The sequence below is a fragment of the Epinephelus fuscoguttatus genome, linkage group LG7, assembly GCF_011397635.1.
Source record: "Epinephelus fuscoguttatus linkage group LG7, E.fuscoguttatus.final_Chr_v1".
Classification (NCBI taxonomy): Eukaryota; Metazoa; Chordata; class Actinopteri; order Perciformes; family Serranidae; genus Epinephelus; species Epinephelus fuscoguttatus.
Genome location: NC_064758.1, coordinates 41500085 through 41521809, shown reverse-complemented (window position 1 = coordinate 41521809; position 21725 = coordinate 41500085). Strand labels below are relative to the sequence as shown.

The following is a 21725-nucleotide window of genomic DNA, read 5'->3' as shown; positions in this document are numbered from 1 at the left end:
TGATGTAATATTGCTTCATTGGCATCCTCCCATGACCCTCTACCACTGTGCCAAATTTCACATGGATTGACCAAGTCAGTGAGGAGAAAAACATGGAACAGACACACAGACACAGACAGTTTTCGTCATTATATAGTAAGATATCCTATTTAATATTTAATGTCTTCACTGTGTTTTTCTATTTTTTCTATATAATGTTTTGTATTGCTATGTAATTTAAGGTTTGGCACAGAAATAAAGTAACCTTGACCTTGATTTTATACAATACATTTTTATTTAAACCTCGACTGTCATTGTTTAATAAATATTACAAGAAGTTATTTTAATGATGAAAATAAATAAAAATGTTATATGTCCTGTTTAATATGTTGTGTTTTTAGTGTTGTTTCGATTTTTTCTATTGTGATGTCTGGTTTGACCTTGATTTTATATGTGTGTGTATATATAAGATATTAGATAAAGTAAGGTTAAGAAGACTGTGGAAAAGAAGTTCAATGGGAGCGTTTACTTTGGACCATAATTTGGCACGTATGACTTTCCTCTGTGAAACCTGTAATTATACAAGATAACTAGGAAATACTGAGTACCATATAACATTACAGTACTTTATAGGAGTCTCAGATATAGACTTGCATGACAGCTGTATGCATAACAGTAGCACAACTGGACTGAGTGAATTGCAGAGAGAGGAAGGAGATGGTGGAAGGTGGACTATTGCATGCAGTGTTTCTGTAAGTTATTTATGCCTAAAAGTTACTTGGAACGCTGATATTTTCTCATTTGACGCCACAAGCTCACCCCATACATCACTATACTCGCTAATAATAAGCCGATAGATGGATTTACAGTGCACATATTGGGGGTTGGCAAATAATTCCTGTTGAAATTGTTTCCATCGGAATACTGTTATTGGCATTGCTTCAATATAGGAAGAAGAAAAAAGCTCAACATGCTGAATAGCGGAACATATTTTTTCCTCCTCACATATTCTGTAGGTGGGATGGGAAGCTTTTGGCTGCATGTGTCTGCGACTGGATGTATGTTATTGTCTGATAACATCTGTATCCAGCATATGTGCCCCTGTGGCCACGAGTGGTAATTACAGGATGGTCACACATTAAGTTCCCAAGAGTTTCCAAGACTCCATCAATTTAACTTTGCATGATATAACACTGTTAGACTCAGAATGGACCGTTGTTTTTTGTTGTTTTTTTATGCAGCATAACCACAGATATTGTCTTTTTTATTCCACTCACTCTCCTTCTTTCTTCCTTTTATACCTACATTACCCACAACGCAACTCAACCACTGACAGTTCAGTTGGAAACTCAGAAGTGCTTGTAGCAGTTAAAGTAGCCTTGAGTTGCCTCAAGTCACTTGAGGTAATTTATCAGACGTCACACAGCTCCCTCTGGAGCCACAAAAAAAGTCAGTTCCCCTCTGAGTCAGTCACTCTCATGTTTCAGGAGAATTTCTTTTTCCCATATAGGACTCACATACTCTAATATTCCCACTGTATAAACAGCAGTAATAAGTGAACAACTCAGTGTGACTTCTGAAAATGTATCTTGTAATAAAACCATTGAATTGTTTATCTGTGACCTATTTAAGCTCAGTTAGCGGCAGCAGAGCAGAGCAGAAGTAACAGAGCAGCAGCAACAGTAAAAGACGACACAGACACATCTGTTACACAAAAAAGTTTTTCAGAGTAAGAGTGAGTTATGTTTCAAAACATTCAAAAGTTGCATATAGGCTTGTTTTCAATGTGTATGAATATTTATTTGCTCTATATACTCATCATGCACAGGAAAATAGGTCTGTGAGTTAATATAACTGTTGTATAGAGAAATTAGACTGTTGAACACCATCAATTCACAGTTTGAGCAGGAATCAGTCAGTGATCTATAGTAAAGTGCTCCTGACTAAGAATTTTCCTAGTCGACCAATAGTCTTGTTTTAGGGCCATTAGTCGACTAGTCACCCGCATGTTTATAATATTAATGTAATGATTTAATTATATATTTTGGTGGTTTGAGTTGAAGGTGTGAGAAAGAATAGTGTCAGTAACATTGTTAACACTGTGCTACATTACAGAGAAATACAAAACCGTCCTAATGAACCTTCATTAATATAGGCCTATATTTTATCTACAAGTGCACGTCACACACTGAGCGAGCCGCCTGTTAATGACGCTGTGGGCTAATGGGCATGTAGCTACTTCCATGTTTCAGATGATACGTCATGTTTGTAGTCGACCAGTGAAGATGAGTTTACATATCACCTTGGGTTCGTCCTTCACCTTCTCAAAATGATCCCACACTTTGGATTTCCTGCCCGACATGTTATTAACTAGCCTGTGGAATAACCACAGGTACCAGCCCTGGAAATTAACCTGATGTGGACACTTCCTGTGTCTGTCCTTTCAAATTAAATTCCCACATGGTCCAGCCATAAGGCACAGCTCCTAACAGAGATTCATGTTTGTTTTATTTATTTTTTTCTGCAACTGAGTGACCAATGAATAAGGTATTTAAAAAAAGTGTCTTATTCTCTTCCAAGAGGGATTTCTACTTTCACTTACATTTGATTCTTTCACCACTTTTATGAACACAGTTCACTTTTAGTTCATAAAATATTTGGAGACGCAGTTTGAACAAAGTTTCTGACTGACCCTTAACATACTCACCGGCACTGAATTCCACCTGACCACACCTCTGGACACACTGTTGTCTGTATCATACTTGTTTTTGCTTTAGGTAGCATGAACCTTTTGTCTTTCGGATATCGTGTCTGATAATTGTCTTGTGCAAACCGTGAGAATTACCTTTCACATAATATCTGTGGTAAATTTAAGTGATTGATTGATTGATTCATGGATTGAAACAGCCCTGCTGATGAAACTATGCTTACTGATAGTTTGTACAGGGAGGGAAATAAGGCTACGTCAGACCAGGAGAGTAACCGAGACTCACGCTGTCAGAGGTGGTATCCCCGGGTCGTTGCCCCTGTCAGAAGCTCGTGGTAGCATAATAAGCACAAAACAGATTCCAACAGCCAGGAAAAATCTCCCATAATTACCCTGTCGTGCGACCCGACCACTTGCTTTGAAATTAGGGTATCCTGGATCTTTGGTCACAGTCCGCGGACACAAGTATTAGGAGTTTTTTGGCTGCAGCAGCGAGCAAATGCGTACAGATCCTGATTTTGTGATCCAGAACGTAAAGTTAAAAGTGTTGAAAACCCAAATCCACTCTGGTGGAACCACATGTCCAATATATTCTTTGATATGAGAATTAAAAGTTACAGTTTGTTATGCTGCAGCGCCAGTTTCAGTGTATGGGTGAGTGTGTTTATATTTCCTCCATGTGTAAATGAGCCTGCACGGGATTACAGCTGACTGTGTGTGTCTGTCTGCATGTAAACAATGTGTGTTTTTGCATGTGTGTATGTACATGGATCTCTGCCAGTGTGTGTATTTGTGTGTGTGTGTGTGTACACGCTGCAGAGCCCAGAGCTGTCCTGTGTGTATTCAATGTGTTTAATTTTGAGATTTTTGACAGCTGCATTATTCACAGACTAGCAGGAGGTTGACTGTTCTAACCTCCATCCACCCACTGCAGGGGGCTTTTCATCTCTTCTGGGAGATGGGGGGGGGCTGCTCGTGCTCTGCCATGATGCTGACACAGTAACGTACGCCTGTGTGGCTCCATATCACTGCTGCATTTTTAAATATTCACCCATTTTAAAAGTGCTTTGTGCGCCAGTTTACAGGTAGAAACAACCCAACTATAAATCACAAAGCGAGGCTGCAGGCACATCCCGGTCCTTCTAATTAAGACACTGTAGATTTACCTAATTTGTCTGAATTAAATTCTGTTGTTGTTATGCTCACAGCACTTGATGAGTTCTGTGCACAGGAGACACAAAGGAGAGACAAAGTGAAACTTAAATGAATATAAATTGTTTTTCTTGTTCAATTTTGCTGTTAATTTAACCTTGAAGTTTCCATATATCGCTTTAGATAATGGACTCTGGTGAACCATGCTAACTGTATGTAGCATATACTGCCAGTCACTGCAGGAGTGTGTCCCAACGCCACATTATATACCAACACTTAAAGGTGTATACTATATACCAACATATTCTCACTTCGACCTCGTCACATTTCAACACTTGGTCACAGACTTTCTGCGTCGACACATGACGTGGAAGGTACCCTGGGTGTGTTGGTTGGTAGTCTCGCTCACCAGACCTTTCTCAAGAAAAGAAAGGTCTGGCTGCGCCAACTCTCACTTTAAGATTGGAGGAAAAAACGTCACGGCTTTTTTTATTTCTTTCAACCAATCACAATCATTCTGGGCGGTGCCACAGCAACAGTGCGCTTGCAAAAATATTGCCGGGGGAAACAGGTTTTGGTGTAACACGCCCACAAAAATATCGCCTACAGGACGCGAACCATGGCAGAAAAATGGCTACATCGCCGCAAGATCAAACACCGTAAAAGTTAGTAAAGGACGTGTTGAAAACTGCAACTGGAGGTGGTAGGGCGGGACTTCAGCAGGTGGCTCGTTCCGCCCAATGAGAGGCTGATCTATGCAGCGAACTTCCACCAACTCAGACTAGTTGTCGGTTGGTAACATTCTGGCGCCATGTCAACTTCGGTCAGTTACATGCATTGTCTGTTTTCAAAATACACTTCCATTTTCACAGTAAATGTACAGTTTGCATGCAGTCTCTTTCAAAATAAAAACACAACAACATTTTTTTTCCCTCCAACAACAAACTCACGTGGTTACGTTTAGGTAACAAAAGCAGGTGGTTGGGTTTAGGAAAAAAGAACATGGTTTGGCAAACACCAGCCTCCCGCACGAAAGTCAGTGGTTGTTGGACCCATCCACCACCCCTCTGACCCGCTCTACCCTGACTTTCGCCCCCTTAACTTACACTGTTGTCCTGCCAAGTTTCACCCTCACGCTGCCAGGTGCTGGTACACACTTAAAGTTTATGAAACAACATCGAAACAACATGGATTCATCCTCTCAAAATCAAAACATAATTCAACAGTGATTCAACCATGGTGTATGACAGTGAATAAACATTGATTGGAGTGCCAGCTGGGATGTGTTTAAATTGCTAATAACATGCTAAAATAAGCTAAAAAGCTAAATGCTACATGCTTAACATCACATCGTTCACCTCCGCTAGTTGTCAGAATGCTACCTGTAGGACGGTAAAATTATGTGAGGCTGGCAAAGAAATAAGATCAGATAAAATATTTGAGCTTTTTTCTCCTCCCTGATGGAATTACAACCTGATGTTCAAAGTTTCCTTACACAAGGAGAAAACATGAGCTATGTGAACAGTTCAGTGTGTTCTCATCTGTTTTCCTGTTCTGAGGACAGCCAGCCGGAACAAAAATTTTAACACCAGAAACGAACCAAACTATGGTTCACTTTGATCCAGACCTAGACCAGCTCTCTCCATCAGTTTGGCCATTAAGTCCGTACCATGCTCCAGGGAAGTTTCACACCTGTAATTTTGGTTCAGAACACACCAAAAAGTCTGAAAGTCCAGACCAAACAAGGCAGGTGTGAAAGGACCCTGAAGGCGGATTTATACCTGTACGTCAGGTCTATGCAGAGACTACACCATAGCCTACGCAGCACCTACACCTCCAAAACATTAGTCTATGGCAGGGTTTCTGTGAAGTGCTGTAAAGTTTAGTTGATTCAAAACACACTTTAAACACACATTAGACATGGTTTAAAAGGAGACAATATCAAACACAAGTACACAAATCAGCTTCATTATAACTCACAGGGTTCACAAACAGAGTACTTCTCTTTATCTGGACACATTTTCCCCACACATACAAGCCTATGGCATTTTACATTGTATGAATTAGCCTAGCAGCTAGCAGACTTTTCCTCTACTCATACAAAGCCAGGGACAACAGCAACATTTAACAAAGGTAACGGTACATAATTTGGCTCCATTACAGTTCACAATGTTCACTGACAAAACAACTGTCTTATACTAAACACATTTTCTAAACAAATATAACATGCTAACGTTATTAGCACAAGCCTATGGCATTTTACATTGTATCAATTAGCCTAGCAGCTAGTGGAGATTTCCTCTGCTCATATGAAGCCAGGATAAATCACACACAAGACTTAAATTGTTATTTTGTGGAGGCTTTATTGTCTTGACAATTTATTGTTTCTTATCTGTGAAATAAAAGTAAATAAAGCTTTGTTTCCACTGAGGGAAATGGTTTCAGCTGACACAAATAGACAGGAGCTCTGCGTCGCCGTGACGTGTAGTTCATTTCTGGGGAGGTGCACATCAGGCTACAGTGTAGGCACAGGGTTGATTCAAAGAAAAGTATAAATCCTGCTTTCAACGGAGAACGAAAAGTATTCTGACAAACAAATGCAAAGACAGGAATCACTACCATATAACCAAAAAATATAAATTTCTCCCTTTTCAGTGGAGGTTTTAAACAATAAACCATAAGCTGAAAGGACGCAGGTCAAAGAATGTAATAATAAAAAAGCCTCTTTTTTTTGGACTGTGCAGCCTGAATCGCGGCACCATTCAACCCAGATCGAGCTGCTGGTCTGAGGCCGCACTCTGCACGAGGGAAGTCAAATGAAAAACGCCACATCCTCCAGTCGCCCTGGAACACCGCCAAACGCACCGCAGCTTCTATTTATTTATTTCCTCGTTATTGCACAACATCTTCCAATGTGCCTCAGCCAATCAGGAGTGAGCACCAGCTCTGTGTGTTTCATAAGAGACATTTGATCATGAAGTGTGTATGTACACACACGTAGGCCTACACACAGAGAGGCAATAAATGCCACTGATTGCTGGCGTGATAATGGGCAGGTTGTGAGTCTCTTCAGACAAGTGATGAAGGTTAAAGAGCGCTCTGTCTCTTCCTCTTCCTCAGCTGAAAGATTTGCAGGATATAGAGAAATTTTCTGTGGAGTGTGTGCGAGCTGAGCTAATAGATCAGCGGCTCGTTAAAAGCCTGGTGCTGGTACCAATTTATCGCCGTGGAGACTGACGAGGGCACGGGTCAGAACTCCAGTCGAGTCTTTGATCAACTGCAGGGACGAGTTATTAATAAACACTTTCTCTTCCCCCTCTGTCGCTCTCTGTTTCTGTTTCATCCCCCTGCTCTCCTTTCTCTCTCGTCGACGGAGGATTTACAGTAATGGCCCGACTGTCGGTGATGTCACTGCGGTTAAGATGTAGAGTTATGACATCAGAAAAGCATACACAGATGTCATCAGTCTTGTAAGCCACAGATATAGAATTAATCATTAGGAAATAATTGAGTGATTTAACATGATAACAGCCTCCTGGTGCCAGCTATCCACTTCTATTATCCTCATAGTTATTATTAGTCTGGTTTGTTGCTCCAGGTAAACAAATCATTAATTACTCCTGACTCTAATATCTGTTTCCTGGCCTTTGTTTACTGCCTCTCACTGTGTCCTGAACGAACGTGTGCTGACCAATTTCAAGTCAATGAGCCGTAATGATGAGGAATCTGCGGCGTGTGAATTGATGCCTTGGTGTGAAAATAATTATTCTAATAATGATTGTAATTACAAAAACAGGAAGCCATCATTTAAACGTGAGTCTCAGACAGTTTGTTACAACAACAGGATGACTTTTAATTCATTTACAGACAGTTAATAACTTATCTTTTTACATCAGGTGATAAAGTGTCCGGTAGAGAGGGCCCACAGAGTAACCAGCTGAACTTTCCAGCCATGTGTGATTGTTGAACATCTCAATCCAAAACCATGAGCGTTAATCTGCTGCTACAACAGCCTTTGCTATTTTGGGAATGCTTTCCATCAGATTTTGGAACCTGGCTGCAGAGATTTGCTCCCATTCAGCCACAGGAGCATCAGTGAGCTCCAGCTCTGATGTCGGGTGATAAGGTCCGGCTCTCAGTCCAGTTCATCTCACAGGAGGTCAGGGTTCTGTGCAGACCAGTCATTTCTCCCACACCAAACTGGGAAAACCATTTCTTTATCAATCTGGCTGTTGGGGACATGATCATGTTGAAACAGATATGGGCTCTCTCCAAACTGTTGCAACAATATTGGAATCACACAATTATCTAAAGGGGTGGTTCCCAACTGGTCCAGCCTCAGGGTTCTCCTTGGTCATAAAGGTCCACCAGCGTCATATTTGTGTTTGGCCATGTCGTCAAACTAGTTTGCTGTCTCTGTCAAGTAGCTGTTCGTGAGTCTCTCACTCTACAGCAGGAAACAGCATTTCAAAATAAAAGCTCTCTGCTGGAAATTCACTGTACTTCACTGCCAAGTGTGTTTTTACAAACTTGACATGTTCGTGAGTCACATGCTGTCCATTCAGAATGGACCAGCGACCCAACCCAACATAGAACAACTGATTGAAAACACTGGTGCCCAACCTGGTTCCCCAGGTGGGGCGTGGCCTTCTTCGTTTTAAGAGGTGTAAGAAAATGTTTTAAAAAGTGGACATCTCATCTTCTCATGAAGCCAGGGACAACAGCGACTTTAAACAAAGTCACCATCACAAAACTCAGCTCCATTACAGCTCACAAGGTTCACCAACAAAACAACTGTCTTATACTAAACATGTTTTCCAAACAAATATAATATGCTAACGTTATTTTTACAAACTTGACAAGTTCATGAATCACTTGCGGTGACCCGCGACCCACCAACTGGGAACCACTGATGGAAAATACTGGTGCCCAACCTGGTTCCCCATGTAAGGCAAGGCCTTCTCCGTTTTAAGAGGTGTAAGAAAACCTTTAAAAAGAATGTTCACTGGGCTCATATTTCAGGATTTTATTTTTTTTGTAAAAAGAACAAAATAAAATTGTTATATATAAAGTTTAAAGTATTATTCAAGAAACTTTTTTTAATCTATTGAGTATTTATGATTGTTTAAAAAAAATGGATATAACAAACACTCGTCTCTATGATTTTTCTTGATATTTTTGGGGGCTTTTTGCCTTTATCTGATAGGACAGCTATGGCGCGAGAGGGCGTGAGTGACTTGCAGCATGACAAAAAAAGTTCTTGAACGAAACAGAGTATTGAAAACAAATATAACAGTTTGCAGCCAGTTTGTTGAACAAACCAGTTACATGTAGGCCCTGTCTACATGTACTGTATATAGATACTGCTGAAAACTGATATTTATGCCTTCACAGTGGCGACAGCTGTGGCCAGAGGCAGCGGTAGACCAGCAGCTCTGGTGTTCTGCAAGGAAAAATTACTGTTTTTGTCAAAGGAGTCTGATGGCTTTGAAGAGAGCGATATAACGGCTGCAGTTTCCCATTGGAGAGGGCTGTCTGATGGCAAAGTAAAGTGGTGAAAATATTCTAAATACAGCCAACGCTTAAACTAATTTTTTTAAGGTGGCTAAAATATGTTTTGCTTCTGCCTGCATCCAAAGAAGCACATTGCTTAGCTGACATTAGACCTCTTTAGATAGGAATTGTGCAAATTTGCAGGAAAGCCCAATCAGTCTTCTTTCAGCATTGGCAGTATAAAATCAAAATCGGGGAGTGCAGCAAAATGCCGCCAACCTACTTTTGTTTATACAGAATGCACCTTTTTCGGGGCAATGGGGGGCGTGAGCAAGTAACAAAACGTGTAGCTCAGCGTGTGACGTAAACAGTGACGTGGGAGGGAAGCTGCGGCTGGTCAGTCCTTCGGCGATTCTCTCGTAAGTCGGCCCGTTCTTCACCGTCCCCGTCATCTGACGGTTAATGGCCTCTTCGTTTGCGAGGACAAGGAGGGCGCACAATTCCTTGTCTCCCCAGTTGCTCATCTTTACAGTGTCTGTCAGGTTTGCGTTTCCCTCTTGCTACTAGCTGCTCGCTAATTCCTGCTATCAGCTGTTTCCTGTTTATCCACCACCAGTGGCTCGCACATGCAGCGTCATCAACAGCTCCTCCCACAAGTCTTCAACAGCCCCTCCCGTTGCCGAATGCCACCTCGGTCTGTTTAAACTAAAAGGGTTCCACCAATATGTCTACCCTACGAGGCGGAAAATTGGGCACCTCAGATCAACTCGCCAATCTGGCTCTGTGTGTCTAAACGCTCGCAGCTTGCCGGCAAAACGGCCCAACATTGGCGGAAAATCTGGCAGTGTAAAAGGAGCTATTGCTTAGCACTCCTGTCTGCCTCTCTAAACTGGGAGCCTGCTGACCGACATCTACTGTAGGTACTACACAGACTGTGGAGGAGTACCTCGTACAACCCCACTTCAGCAAATCCGAACTATCCCTTTAAGCACAGCACTTGAGTAAATTAACTGAAATAACACTGCAAATAGTTTAATTTTTTTGGGGGGGGGGGCAATAATCCCACAGCTTCCTGATTGGACTGCACAAATGTTGAAAGGGCTGCTGCTACTTCTGGTGATTTCAGTTAATTTACAAATCTCTGCGTCCGTCTCCTTTCTGCTGCCGATCGCTGCGTTTCAACTGTTGACCTGTAATATTCATTTAAAGGGGATTTAAATGAAGTGTGTATAACAGTTTAATTTCTTCTGTGTGTGTATTTCTCTCCTTGGGTTCATTCTTGGCTCACCATCACACTTGGCAGCAGTTCTCTAAAGACTCCACACGCGCACACACACACACACACACACACACACACACTCAGCTCTTTTCACAAATGTTCAAGGTCTCAGCGGTCCAACTGTGGCCTTGTAGATAGTAGAGTTTTGGCCGAGAGGAGGAGAGGAGAGGAGGAACAGCGGGAGGAAGGAGGATAAAGTAAGCATATAGTAAGAATACGGGGAGGAGAAAAGCAGAGTGACGGCGGCAGGAGTGGAGAGGAGGAGCAGGAGGAGAGGATTCATATAGATTTTATAGATTGGAAGCTGGAGGCAGAGAGAACGCCTGAGGGAAGAGCAAAATAAATTGGAGGGAGAGAGAAAGAGACAATAGCTGCATGAAATTGGATTGAGGGAGGAACAAAATGAGAGATAACAAGCGAAGGAAAGGAGGCAGGAAAAGAGGACGGGACAAAAAAGGAGAAAGATGAAGATAAATTGAGAGAGAAAGAACAAAAATCAACACTGAAAGAAAGGTAGAGGAGAGAGACACTCAACAAGTAAGAAATATGACAAGTGGGAGAAAAACAGAAAACAGATAAATAATGAGAGACAGCATTTTTGATCATATTAACTAATCTTTCCAGACCCACAGAGTAATTTGCTCTGTGAATATGTGAACAGTATGTACATGTAAATTAAAAAAAAGACCTTCTCTTTTTAAACACAGAAAAAAAATCTATTTTATTCCATTTCTTTTTTATCACCGTCGTCCCACCAAACTTTTTTGCTTCCTCGTCCAACTCAGATTCAGAATGTTGATCAAAACAGGAAGTGTTGGAGTCACTGGCATTTTCGTGCAGTTTACAAGTGGATCTTCTTCCTTTGTTTTTGGACACGGAGGTGCTATGCTATTTCACAACATGTGTAACAGCGCCCCCTATCTTATAACAGTGAAAACAGTTGCTGGAATATCTCGTCAATGGCGGGGAAGCATTCTGTCGTAAATGACAGAAAACCTCAGCAATAGCAGGAGTAGTGTTAAAATAACAAAAAGGAAAAGGTTAATCGGGATGTAGAGAAAAGCTAACCCCCAAATTCCACCAGATGCGTGTTGGTTGCGTCTGCGCTCCGGAACGGCAGCAGAGCCGATACATTTCAATTCTAGTCAATGTGTGTGTTTCCACCGGCTGCGGCTGTGCTGCGTTCCGGCTCCGTCACAGCTGCGGTGCTCCGGAGCCCCCCGCAACAGACACGCAGGACTTCTATTTCTGTCGGATGCCAGAACACAGCGCAGCAATTCAGCAATGAGCAGATCGTGTGGGGCAGGAAGTCGTGCACAGCAACACAATAAAACATCCAGTTAATTTTCAAAATAAAATACACAGTGTTCACGGCGGATCATATTTCCCTGCACTCCACCTTGAAAACGTCATCATGGGCAAAGGCAGGCCTGAAGTCAACAGGTCAGAGGTTTTCAGACGTCATTTCACCCCATGAACACCATGGACGAGGAGATATTAATCGTGGAGGTGCACCAAGATGTCTTCCTACTGGTTCTGTTTGCAGAAACTACATCTTGTTATATCGCGTGATTATGCGTGAATTCGCGAGATCTCGTGGGTCCTTGTGACGCCTACTGTCCGGCAGAGCTGCACCGCTCCGCACAGCAAACGCAGCCGGTGGGTGTTGACGGACGGCGGAGCACGCAACAGGTAACCAGCGCAGCCGCTCCGCAACGGACACTCATCCAGTGGAATTCTGGCGTAAGGCTACTTTTAAAGGAGCAGTGCGTCAAATTTAGGTAGAGTAGATGAATTCCACGGTTTCCCACACATCCATCCACATGTCATCTCCATAAATTTATTTGTGGCAGCCTGTTTTGATTTTCTATGTTTGGAGCTGGACCATCAGGCGCAGTGAAAGTGAAACTTAAATGTTCATTGAGCTGTGTCTGAAAGTTGAAAATTTAGCTGACAGCAGCAGCTCGTCTCATCAAACCCGACCTGATCTGGTCTGCTCTGATTGGATCGACTGATCAGTTATCTAGTCCGCCATGCAAAACTTTCACAGACCCACAAAAACCTCCAGATTTGGAGTAGGCACCCAGAGTGACACATGAGGACACACTGGCAAGGTAAAAAAGGAAAGTTAGCGCCCAGAGTGTCGGCCATGTTGCCACAGTAGCCCAGAAAGGACAAACCAAACTCTGGCTTTAGATAGGAACATTCGTGTTTTCACATCATCCTCCATATTTAACAGACAAGAGCGTGGGAAAATCACTGATATTTTTATTGTGAAACTGCTTTATTTAGTGTTTATTTACCAGTTCAAATCAGCGGGTCAGTTTGTTTTGGAGAATAAGAGATCTCTGCAGATAATTGAGCTCCTGATAAAAAGCTCCTGAACATCTGGATCTGAAAGTTATCAGAGAAAAGTGGCCATTTGAGGAACTGCAGTTTTAAGCGTCAGCTTCATTTTTCAGCCCCTTGAAACAGCATGTGTACAGAAAAGACATAAAAATGAAGATATCAGAGATAAAAGAGTGAAAGACAATAACAGAGACAGACAAACGGAGAGTTACAGAGGTGGAGATGGAGGGACAGACAGAGAGATGTAGGGATCGACTGGAAGAGTTCCAGCAGTGCTTGGACAGCAAATTATTTGCAGAGCTACAGATTTCCAGGCTGCCTCGTTGGCCTTCCTGCCTGTCTGTCACTGTGTGCGTGTGTGTGTGTGTGTGTGTGTGTGCGCGCACGTGAGACATATTATATGTGTGTCTCTGTGTTCAGGTGTGTAGGAGTGTCAAACACATACACACGTGTATCCATGCTTGTCTGTATTTTGCAGGCTTGAACTGCATCATATATGCTGACGTGTGTGTGTGTGTGTGTGTGTGTGTGTGTGTGTGTGTGTGTGTGTGTGTGTGCGTGTGCTTACACTTCTGGGTTATTTTTACCCCTCTATTTAAAATCTGCTGGGGGATGCAGAAGCGCAGGAAGTGAGTGTCGTCTCACTTTTCCTCCAGCGAGCTTCATTTCTCCTCCACAACCCGTCCGTCCTGCTGCACTACTACTGTCTGCCATCCTCCTCTCCCATGATGCATCAGTCTTTCCTCCCAGACACAGTAACACCAGGCGCATTTCAGCCACATTTATTAGTCATCCATCGAAGGCATGACCCCTTAAAGCTGTAGTTGGAAACTTTATAACTTTGTTGTCTGTCACTAAACCCACACAGTCGCACATGAGACAGATAATCTGTGAAAAAAAGAACAGGAGGAAAGAAAACTATCTTAGTGTACTGTTCAGCTGTAACATGAGAGCGTTTGTGACCCTGGCTGCCTTGTGGACAACAGTTAAACCCAAACTTAGCGTGGCTTAACGGCCGGAGCAAACTTTCTCATTTTACAGCTAAACACTAAAATGTTTCTGAAGACATTTGAGGTGAGAAATAGGCAATGCAGCAACAGAATCCTGGTTCATATTTGATCAGCGCTGCCTAATTTGACAGTTTGACAGCAGTTCACGCGCAGTGATTGACAGCTGCATTAGAGACTCCATGACTCTGATTGGTTGTTTTCGTTCAGCTGCAGTGGATTCTTACAAATGCCATAGAAGTTTTTTCACAGACTATCTGTCTCATGTTCTACTGTGTGAATTAGGGATGCACAATATTGGACTTTTTGCCGATGTCTGATATGCTGATAGATAACAACTTATTTGGCGATAACCAATACTGATATCAATATATCCACTTTTTCCTCCACCTGATTTTAGTGATCATCAAGTCTCTTCTGTGGTGGAATTAGCATCATATTATTCATGCATACTCTTATTGTGACGGCCCACCAGCAGATGGAGACAAATACAATACTTATCAATGTATAATATTTATTTATCGTAAAAAATAAGACAAAGCATTTTGGCCGATTCATGTATCAGCTTATACAGATGACATCAGATCAGTGGCGGCTGCTGGTCTTTCAAGGAGGGGAAGCTCATTTTCGGCCCACATCATAAAATGTGTCCGTTTATTTATACGTAAATTCTACCCTCTGGGGCTGCTGCATGAGGCTAGTGTGAACGCCTGTGAGTGCTTTGGGACAGTGGAGGGGCTCACAGCAGCACTCGCTGCTCGTTGGGGACAGTAACTGTAGAGCGACAGAAGTCAGAGTCTCCAAACACGAGTACAGTCTCCAATAACACCAGAAAAAGATGCTAGATTTGTCGCTAGTCGTTTTTAACAAAGAAAAAGTCACTAAGAGGATTGGAAAAGTCTCCAGATCAACTCGGAACAACGGAATGAAACTTGAAAAATGCTCCGGTGGTGCTTTATATTTCAAGATCGCTGATTCGCTCATTTCGCTGTCAATCAAAAAGGGATTCAGCCTCAGACAGATCATCCTATCATCATGCAGAAGCCCAGCGTCCAGGCCAGCCGATGCCAGCCCACTGCCCCATAGACCCCCAGAGACGCTGAGCGTCCGATGGGCGGAACAAAACCGAGCATTTATCCAATGACTGTCTAGTTTCGCTGCAGTGGAACAACCCACTCTGTGCTTCCCCATAAAGGTTCTTTTAAAACAAAATTTAGTTGAATAACTTGTAGCATATGGGGTGGCACAGCGGCGCAGTGGTTAGCATTGAAAAAAATAATCTTACCTTATACGTATAACTAGTTTGTTTTGACGTCATGCTCTCTTGATTTTAGCCATTTGTTTGCTTTCCTGACTTCCATTTCTCTCTTCCTGCGCTGAGCTGAACAGCCAATCAGAGTGATTTTATTCACTTGCACCGCCATCTCAGACACCAGTTTCTGAAAAAACGCTGAATTGGCCAGCGGAAAGTCAACAAGATCCAACAAGGGCTAACAGTGCAGAACACACCAAAGGGTGACAGACGCTCACCAACAGATCAACGTTGACCAACAGCCAACCGTCACCTTGGTGTGTCAGGGCCTTCAGGAAACAGATGTACTTCCATTAGAACCAACCCCAGTCACACATCTGGAAGTACAAATAACGGGGGTCTATGTCATTGGTTCGACAACCCATTAGTCCGACTGTCCGCAGTGCTGAACGGCTTGCGGCGGGCGTATGGTGCGCCGCCACTGGCTTGAGGCGGAGCAGGCTCACGGCTTATGTGTTTGTCACTTTCTTTTTCATTTTAACCCACACCATGATCTTTTCCTGACCCTAACCAAGTGGTTTTTGTGCCTAAACCTAACCAGACCTTAACCACAGGGCATCACGATGATTTCGGAACGGACTTTGGAACAATGAGTTTAATATGGTCGGAACAATGGGATGTTGAACCAATGGGCTGTCGAACCAATGGGCAGGCACTTTTTACGTGACTACGATAATATTTCTGCTGCCACGTGACCAGACACAGTGACTGAAATAATAAAAATAACAAAAATAATCTGATGACATCATGCATGTCGTGAAAGACGAGCAGAGATGATTGGTGTGGACCATCGTGTAGTGTGTCATGTCTGTTGGCCAAGTCACGGCACGATTTCATGACTCCACAATTGCCTAATCTGACAAAGTGACTGTTGGAACCGACAAAAATGTGTAGTCTGAACCAGGCATTAGACACATACATGACGCTGTATTATTCATTGGTGATAGCTTTTCTAATTCATGAAAATACTTTAATCACAAATCCACAGCTCCCTTTGTGTTCATTTCACTGTCAGCGCAAAACAACTTCTTCCTTCTAACATTGTTTCCTCAGTCATAATATAAACCTGTTTTCCAAAAAGTTATCCTCTGTTTTTCTCACACACTCCACTCCTGCTCCCGACTGACAGCAGTGTCTCTGTGATGCAGACCTCATGCTGCACCAGCAGGTGAAAATAAAACCTCCAGCACACAGAAGCATTTCAGATCTTTGAGCGGCGCTGCCCCTCCTCTCCTCACATCATCTCTCTCCAAAAATCGAGGCTACTCTGCAGCGTGCGCCTGTTGACCCGCTGCAACCCGGCGACTGATTCCGTCACTGACACAAAAGAAACAACAAAACAAAAGCACATCAGAGTTGAACAGTGACAGGTGAGGGTAAAGGTGTTTCCCTGGAGAAACACACAGCACTCTGAGGTGTTTTTATCTCCCAGGAGAACGGTGTGCTGACGGTTCACATTTTTCTCCTGGAAGATGTCGTTTAGATTTTTATTCTGTTATAGTCTTGTACCTGCCTGTGTTTACATCGGTTGAGCTCCTCTAATGAAGATTGCTGCTCTACAATATACACCTACAGCGTCTTCATCAGACTGAACACTTCAGTGTAAACAAGAAGCCTCCCTCACTGAGATCCTGTTGTTTTTCTCTTTAGTGTAAGTGATTACTCCCATAAAACACTGCTCTGTTTATGGCAGTCAGAGTGTGCACGCTTACGGGAAAATGAAAGAGATGTAAATCTGCCAAACCAGAAAAAAAAGTATGTTGTGCTGGGAAACAGTAGCACCCCAAAAAATGTTTCATAGGGGGTGGCCAGATTATTAGGGACACCTTGCTAGTACCAGGTGGGACCCCTTTTGCCTTCAGAGCTGCCTTAATTCTAGGTGTCATAGACTCAACAAGGTGCTGGAAACATTTCTCAGAGATTTTGGTCCATATTGACATGATGACATCACACAGTTTCCATGATGAGAATCTCCCGTTCCAGCACATCCCAAAGGTGCTCTATTGGACTGAGATCTGGTGACTGTGGAGGCCATTGGAGTACAGTGAACTCATTGTCATGTTTGAGATGATGTGAGCTTTGTGACATGGTACGTTATCCTGCTGGAAGTAGCCATCAGAAGATGGGTACACTGTGGTCATAAAGGGATGGACACGCTCAGCAACAATACTCAGGTAGGCTGTGGTGTTTAAACCATGCTCAGTTGGTACTAAGAAAATCTCCCCCACACCATTACACCACCAGCAGCAGCAGCCTGAAGCATTGATACAAGGCAGGATGGATCCATGCTTCCATCTGAATGTGGTTTTTCCAATCTTCTATTGTCCAGTTTTGGTGAGAAAACCCGTGTGAATTGTAGCCTCAGTTTCCTGTTGTTAGCTGACAGGAGTGGCACCTGGTGTGGTCTTCTGCTGCTGTAGCCCATCTGCTTCAAGGTTGGACAAGGTGTTGTTGCTTCAGAGATGCTCTTCTGCACACCTTGGTTGGAACCAGTGCTTATTTGACTTCCTGTTGCCTTTCTATCATCTTGAACCAGTCTGGCCATTCTCCTCTGACCTCTGGCATCAACAAGGCATTTTGGCTCACTGGATATTTTCTCTTTTGGGGACCATTCTCTGTAAACCCTAGAGATGGTTGTGTGTGAAAAAAATCAACAGGAAATGAAATAAAACACATTGTGGGAGCAAAGGAAAATGTGCATATTCATCTCATTGCCACTAAAAGTCTCCAGTCCTGTAAAAACGATGATCTGACAAAAGTGGAGTTTAGTAACAAGTATCACTACTCTAAACCTCTCTGCCTCTCACCCTCAGGTACATCCACGCCCTCTACCTGGGCGCCCAGAGCCGTTGGCACAGCAATGGGCCCAGCCGCCACTTCCACTGGCAGCTGATGTTTGAGAGCGCCGACATCACCATGCTGCGCCTCCTGGAGGCCTTCCTGAAGTCGGCTCCGCAGCTCGTCCTCCAGCTGAGCATCATGATCCACGGAAACACCGTCCTCCCTCTGCAAGGTCAGTGACATCCTGAGCACCTCCTGCTCCAACAGTTCGTAAAGTTTGACTGATATGATAAAACTGCGCTCACCAAGTTAAGTGCTGAAATCTGGGACACCGCTATATCGCTATAATAAAGTCAGACTGAGGAAAAGGAGTTGTAAACAAGCCAGATTATTGAAACCACTTCACCACAGTGAAGTTTTTGAGCACAATGTGATTATTACTGATGAAAACTATGAAAATAAGATCCAAGCTGTAACAAGACAGAATTATCCTTTGAGAAAACTGATGGTTATCTCCTTTTATTGGACTTCATTTTATTGGATTGTATCAGCAGTAATCAGCCACGAGAGAGAGACTAAGGTTTAATGAAGGGTGTGTGTGTGTGTGAGTGTGTGAGTGTGTTGAAGGCAGATATCAGTAGGAGAGTCGATGCGTTATTCATGCACCTCTTACAAGAAGCAGATTGGCCTTTGATGAATAAAACAAAACTTTCTCTCTGAGTGAAACACACACACACACACGCTGAAGACACACACACACACACACACACACACACACACACAAGTCAAATGTCAGACACATATTTGATTTGTAAAAAACACACAAAGAAGCTACACGAATACACAACACACTCATGTGACCAACAAAAAAACCTTGAGTGACGTGCATTCCCACATTCATCAGGTGTTCCACCCGCAGATTCTGTGAGGGACACTGAGTGAATGTAACAGCGTAGTGTGGCATGGAGAGGGATGTGCACGGCCGCAGTGCTGGTCATCAGAGCAAACCAGCCGAGAGCAGCTGCGGTCCAGCTCGTTATTTCATTCAGGAAGCTCAGTGGAGCTTTGACAGTCAACAGAGGCACATTCATGGCCCTTTAACAGAGCTGGTGGCTCCCCTACAAGAGGTGTGGGTGTGGGAGAAAGCCAGTACATAGTCTTAGCCCTGTTGCTGTAGTGCTTTATCATGGTGAAGTCAATATTACTCAGCTCCTCCAGGATGCTTTGATCACAACAGTTTAGCGAATTTTGTCCAGTCACTGCAACTTGAGTGCAAATTTGCTCTCTGTCTTTATCATGAGACTGCTGCTGCGGGATCGGAGCCCTCTTTCTGGGAAAGAGTCTCACACACACACACACACACACACACACACACAGTGGCAGGGCTAACTGTTAGCATCACACAGCTAATGTCATCCAATGGTTATTAACAGGTTTAACAACAATGTCCAGCTGTTTCTGTTTTGGCTTGTTGTCAGATGTTACCCACTGCTGCGAGGCTTCGACCCAAGCACCATTATGATGAGTAGGGAGGAGAGAATGTTTTGCTGTGTTAGCTCATGCTAATTGGACAAAAAGAGCAATAAAAGAGCGGCTTGTGGTCCTTCAGCTCTGCGTCGAGCGGCAGTTGAATATAAAGGTCATGATCATGACCATGTTATTACCTGACATGCTTAGGCCTCCATAGTCAATATGTGGAACGTCTGATACGTTTCTGTACCCCTGCATTCACCTTGCCTCTCCCCTTTTACTGTTGCACTCTGTGGGAGAGGTAAGCGACATTGCTCTGGTAGTCATTTCTATGTTTTAGTGCTGTTAAGCTGTTTATAAGTTCATTTTTTAGCCTAAAATTATTGTATAACTAGTCCATACCCATTGAGTGCACAGTTGCCCACATACAGTTTCACATGGTGTGTGTTTGGGATACAGGTCATGGGAAATTGCAGATTGAATAGTCAATTAAACCCATTAAGAAGAGCAATGTATTCAGACAGAGTTTTTGTGGATTTGATAGTATGATTGCTTTATTGAAAGTACAGTAGTACCATTGCCAATAGTGGGATAGTTAGTGGGCTAAAACTGTACATTAGCAGTTGAGGTAGCACGTTGAAAGGCAGATAGTTAAAGTGTTTAAAGAACATTGGTCCACAGGGGGAGCCACAGCGATCGGTCGCATTTTAGCCATTTTGAAGCATTTTTCTGTTGTTATAGCGCCACCCAGTTGCCAATTAGAGTTAAATTTCTCCAGTCACCTTGAGGCGTCCTGTTCTACATATCTACCAAGTTTGGTAAAAATCCATATGGTGGTTAGGCCTAGATAAGAAATGAGCTCTCTAGCGCCTCCATTTTGTTTGATGGGCTCAATAATGGAGGGTTCCCCTCAGATTATGTGTGGTCATATGCCTACAAAGTTGCGTGGTGATGGGTGAAACCCTTGAGATGTTCTACGCCTTTATGTGATGAGCCACGCCCTCCGCAATATTCATTGCCTTATAGAAGCTCAGTTTTAGGAAGTTTTCCAACTTTTGCCAAGAGGGAACTTTAGATATTGGTCCCTAGATTATGTTCACCCAGTTTCATGCAGATCGCTCAAACTTCCTAGGAAGAGATCCATTTGAAGTGTTTTTCAAAAAATTCAAAATGGTGGAAAATCTATATAAGCAGAAGTTATGGGTTCTTGAGGCAAATGTGTTCCTCATGAGGCAAGGCATCTCTGTGCAAAGTTTCATGTCTCTACGACATACGGGGCATGAGATAAGCCCATTCAAAGTTTGCAATTTCAATCGGTTGCTATAGCGCCCCCCTTTGGCCAATTGATGTAATATTGCTTCATTGGCATCCTCCCATGACCCTCTACCACTGTGCCAAATTTCACATGGATTGACCAAGTCAGTGAGGAGAAAAACGTGGAACAGACACACAGAGTTTTTGTCATTATATAGCTATTTGTGTAGGGGCTCGAGTTATATGGTCATAATTGACAGAAGATTTCGTTTTCGCCTCTTGCTGTCAGATTTGTCAGGAATAAATGGAGATCACCTCCAAAGATATCCTCCGTCTGGGCCTCTTCATATCTACATAATGCCACAGACATCACCGGAGTCCACTGGTTACATATATATTATGTTGATAGGGACTGGGATGTCAACATGACTTTTCATCAACCGCCCCCTCAAAGTGTTACGTTTGTGTTCTAATACCTTTTCTGAACATCTTAAATCTTTCCCTTGACAAAAACCCTCATATCATTAAAAAAAAAACTAAAACTACACTGAAGCTATTAAATGTTAAGCTAAAACTAAACATTTTTAAACAATAAAAACTAAACTTAAAAGAACAAACACACTCTGGAAACTAACTGAAACTAAACAGATATTAAAATGAAAGTAAATAAAAAATACAAAACTATAAATACTGAAAAGACCGTCCTCGCTCAAACACTGTCCTCTCGAGGTCCAAAACCTAAAGTCCTCACAAAAATACAATTATCAGAGCACACACACACACACATTTCTGTCTGTGCTCGCTAAACTGCCGTCTGTTAATAGACATATATGTTTGGGCACATGTATCATACAGCACAGACATTCCCACACAGCTAACGTCACATCAGAGCTGATATGGCTCATTGATTCATCCGTCAGCCAACCAATCAAATTATTCAAC

The 21725-nt window shown here is 42.9% G+C and overlaps 1 protein-coding gene across 1 annotated transcript in view; it reads left to right on the top strand.

Moving 5' to 3' along the window:
- The window catches only part of xkr7b (XK, Kell blood group complex subunit-related family, member 7b), a 121745-nt gene that overhangs the window by 84817 nt on the left and 15203 nt on the right, over positions 1 to 21725 (top strand). Inside the window, exon 2 of the mRNA XM_049580414.1 lies at positions 18092 to 18291. Coding sequence (XP_049436371.1) covers positions 18092 to 18291 — 200 coding nt within the window. The remainder of the gene's footprint in view (positions 1 to 18091; positions 18292 to 21725) is intronic.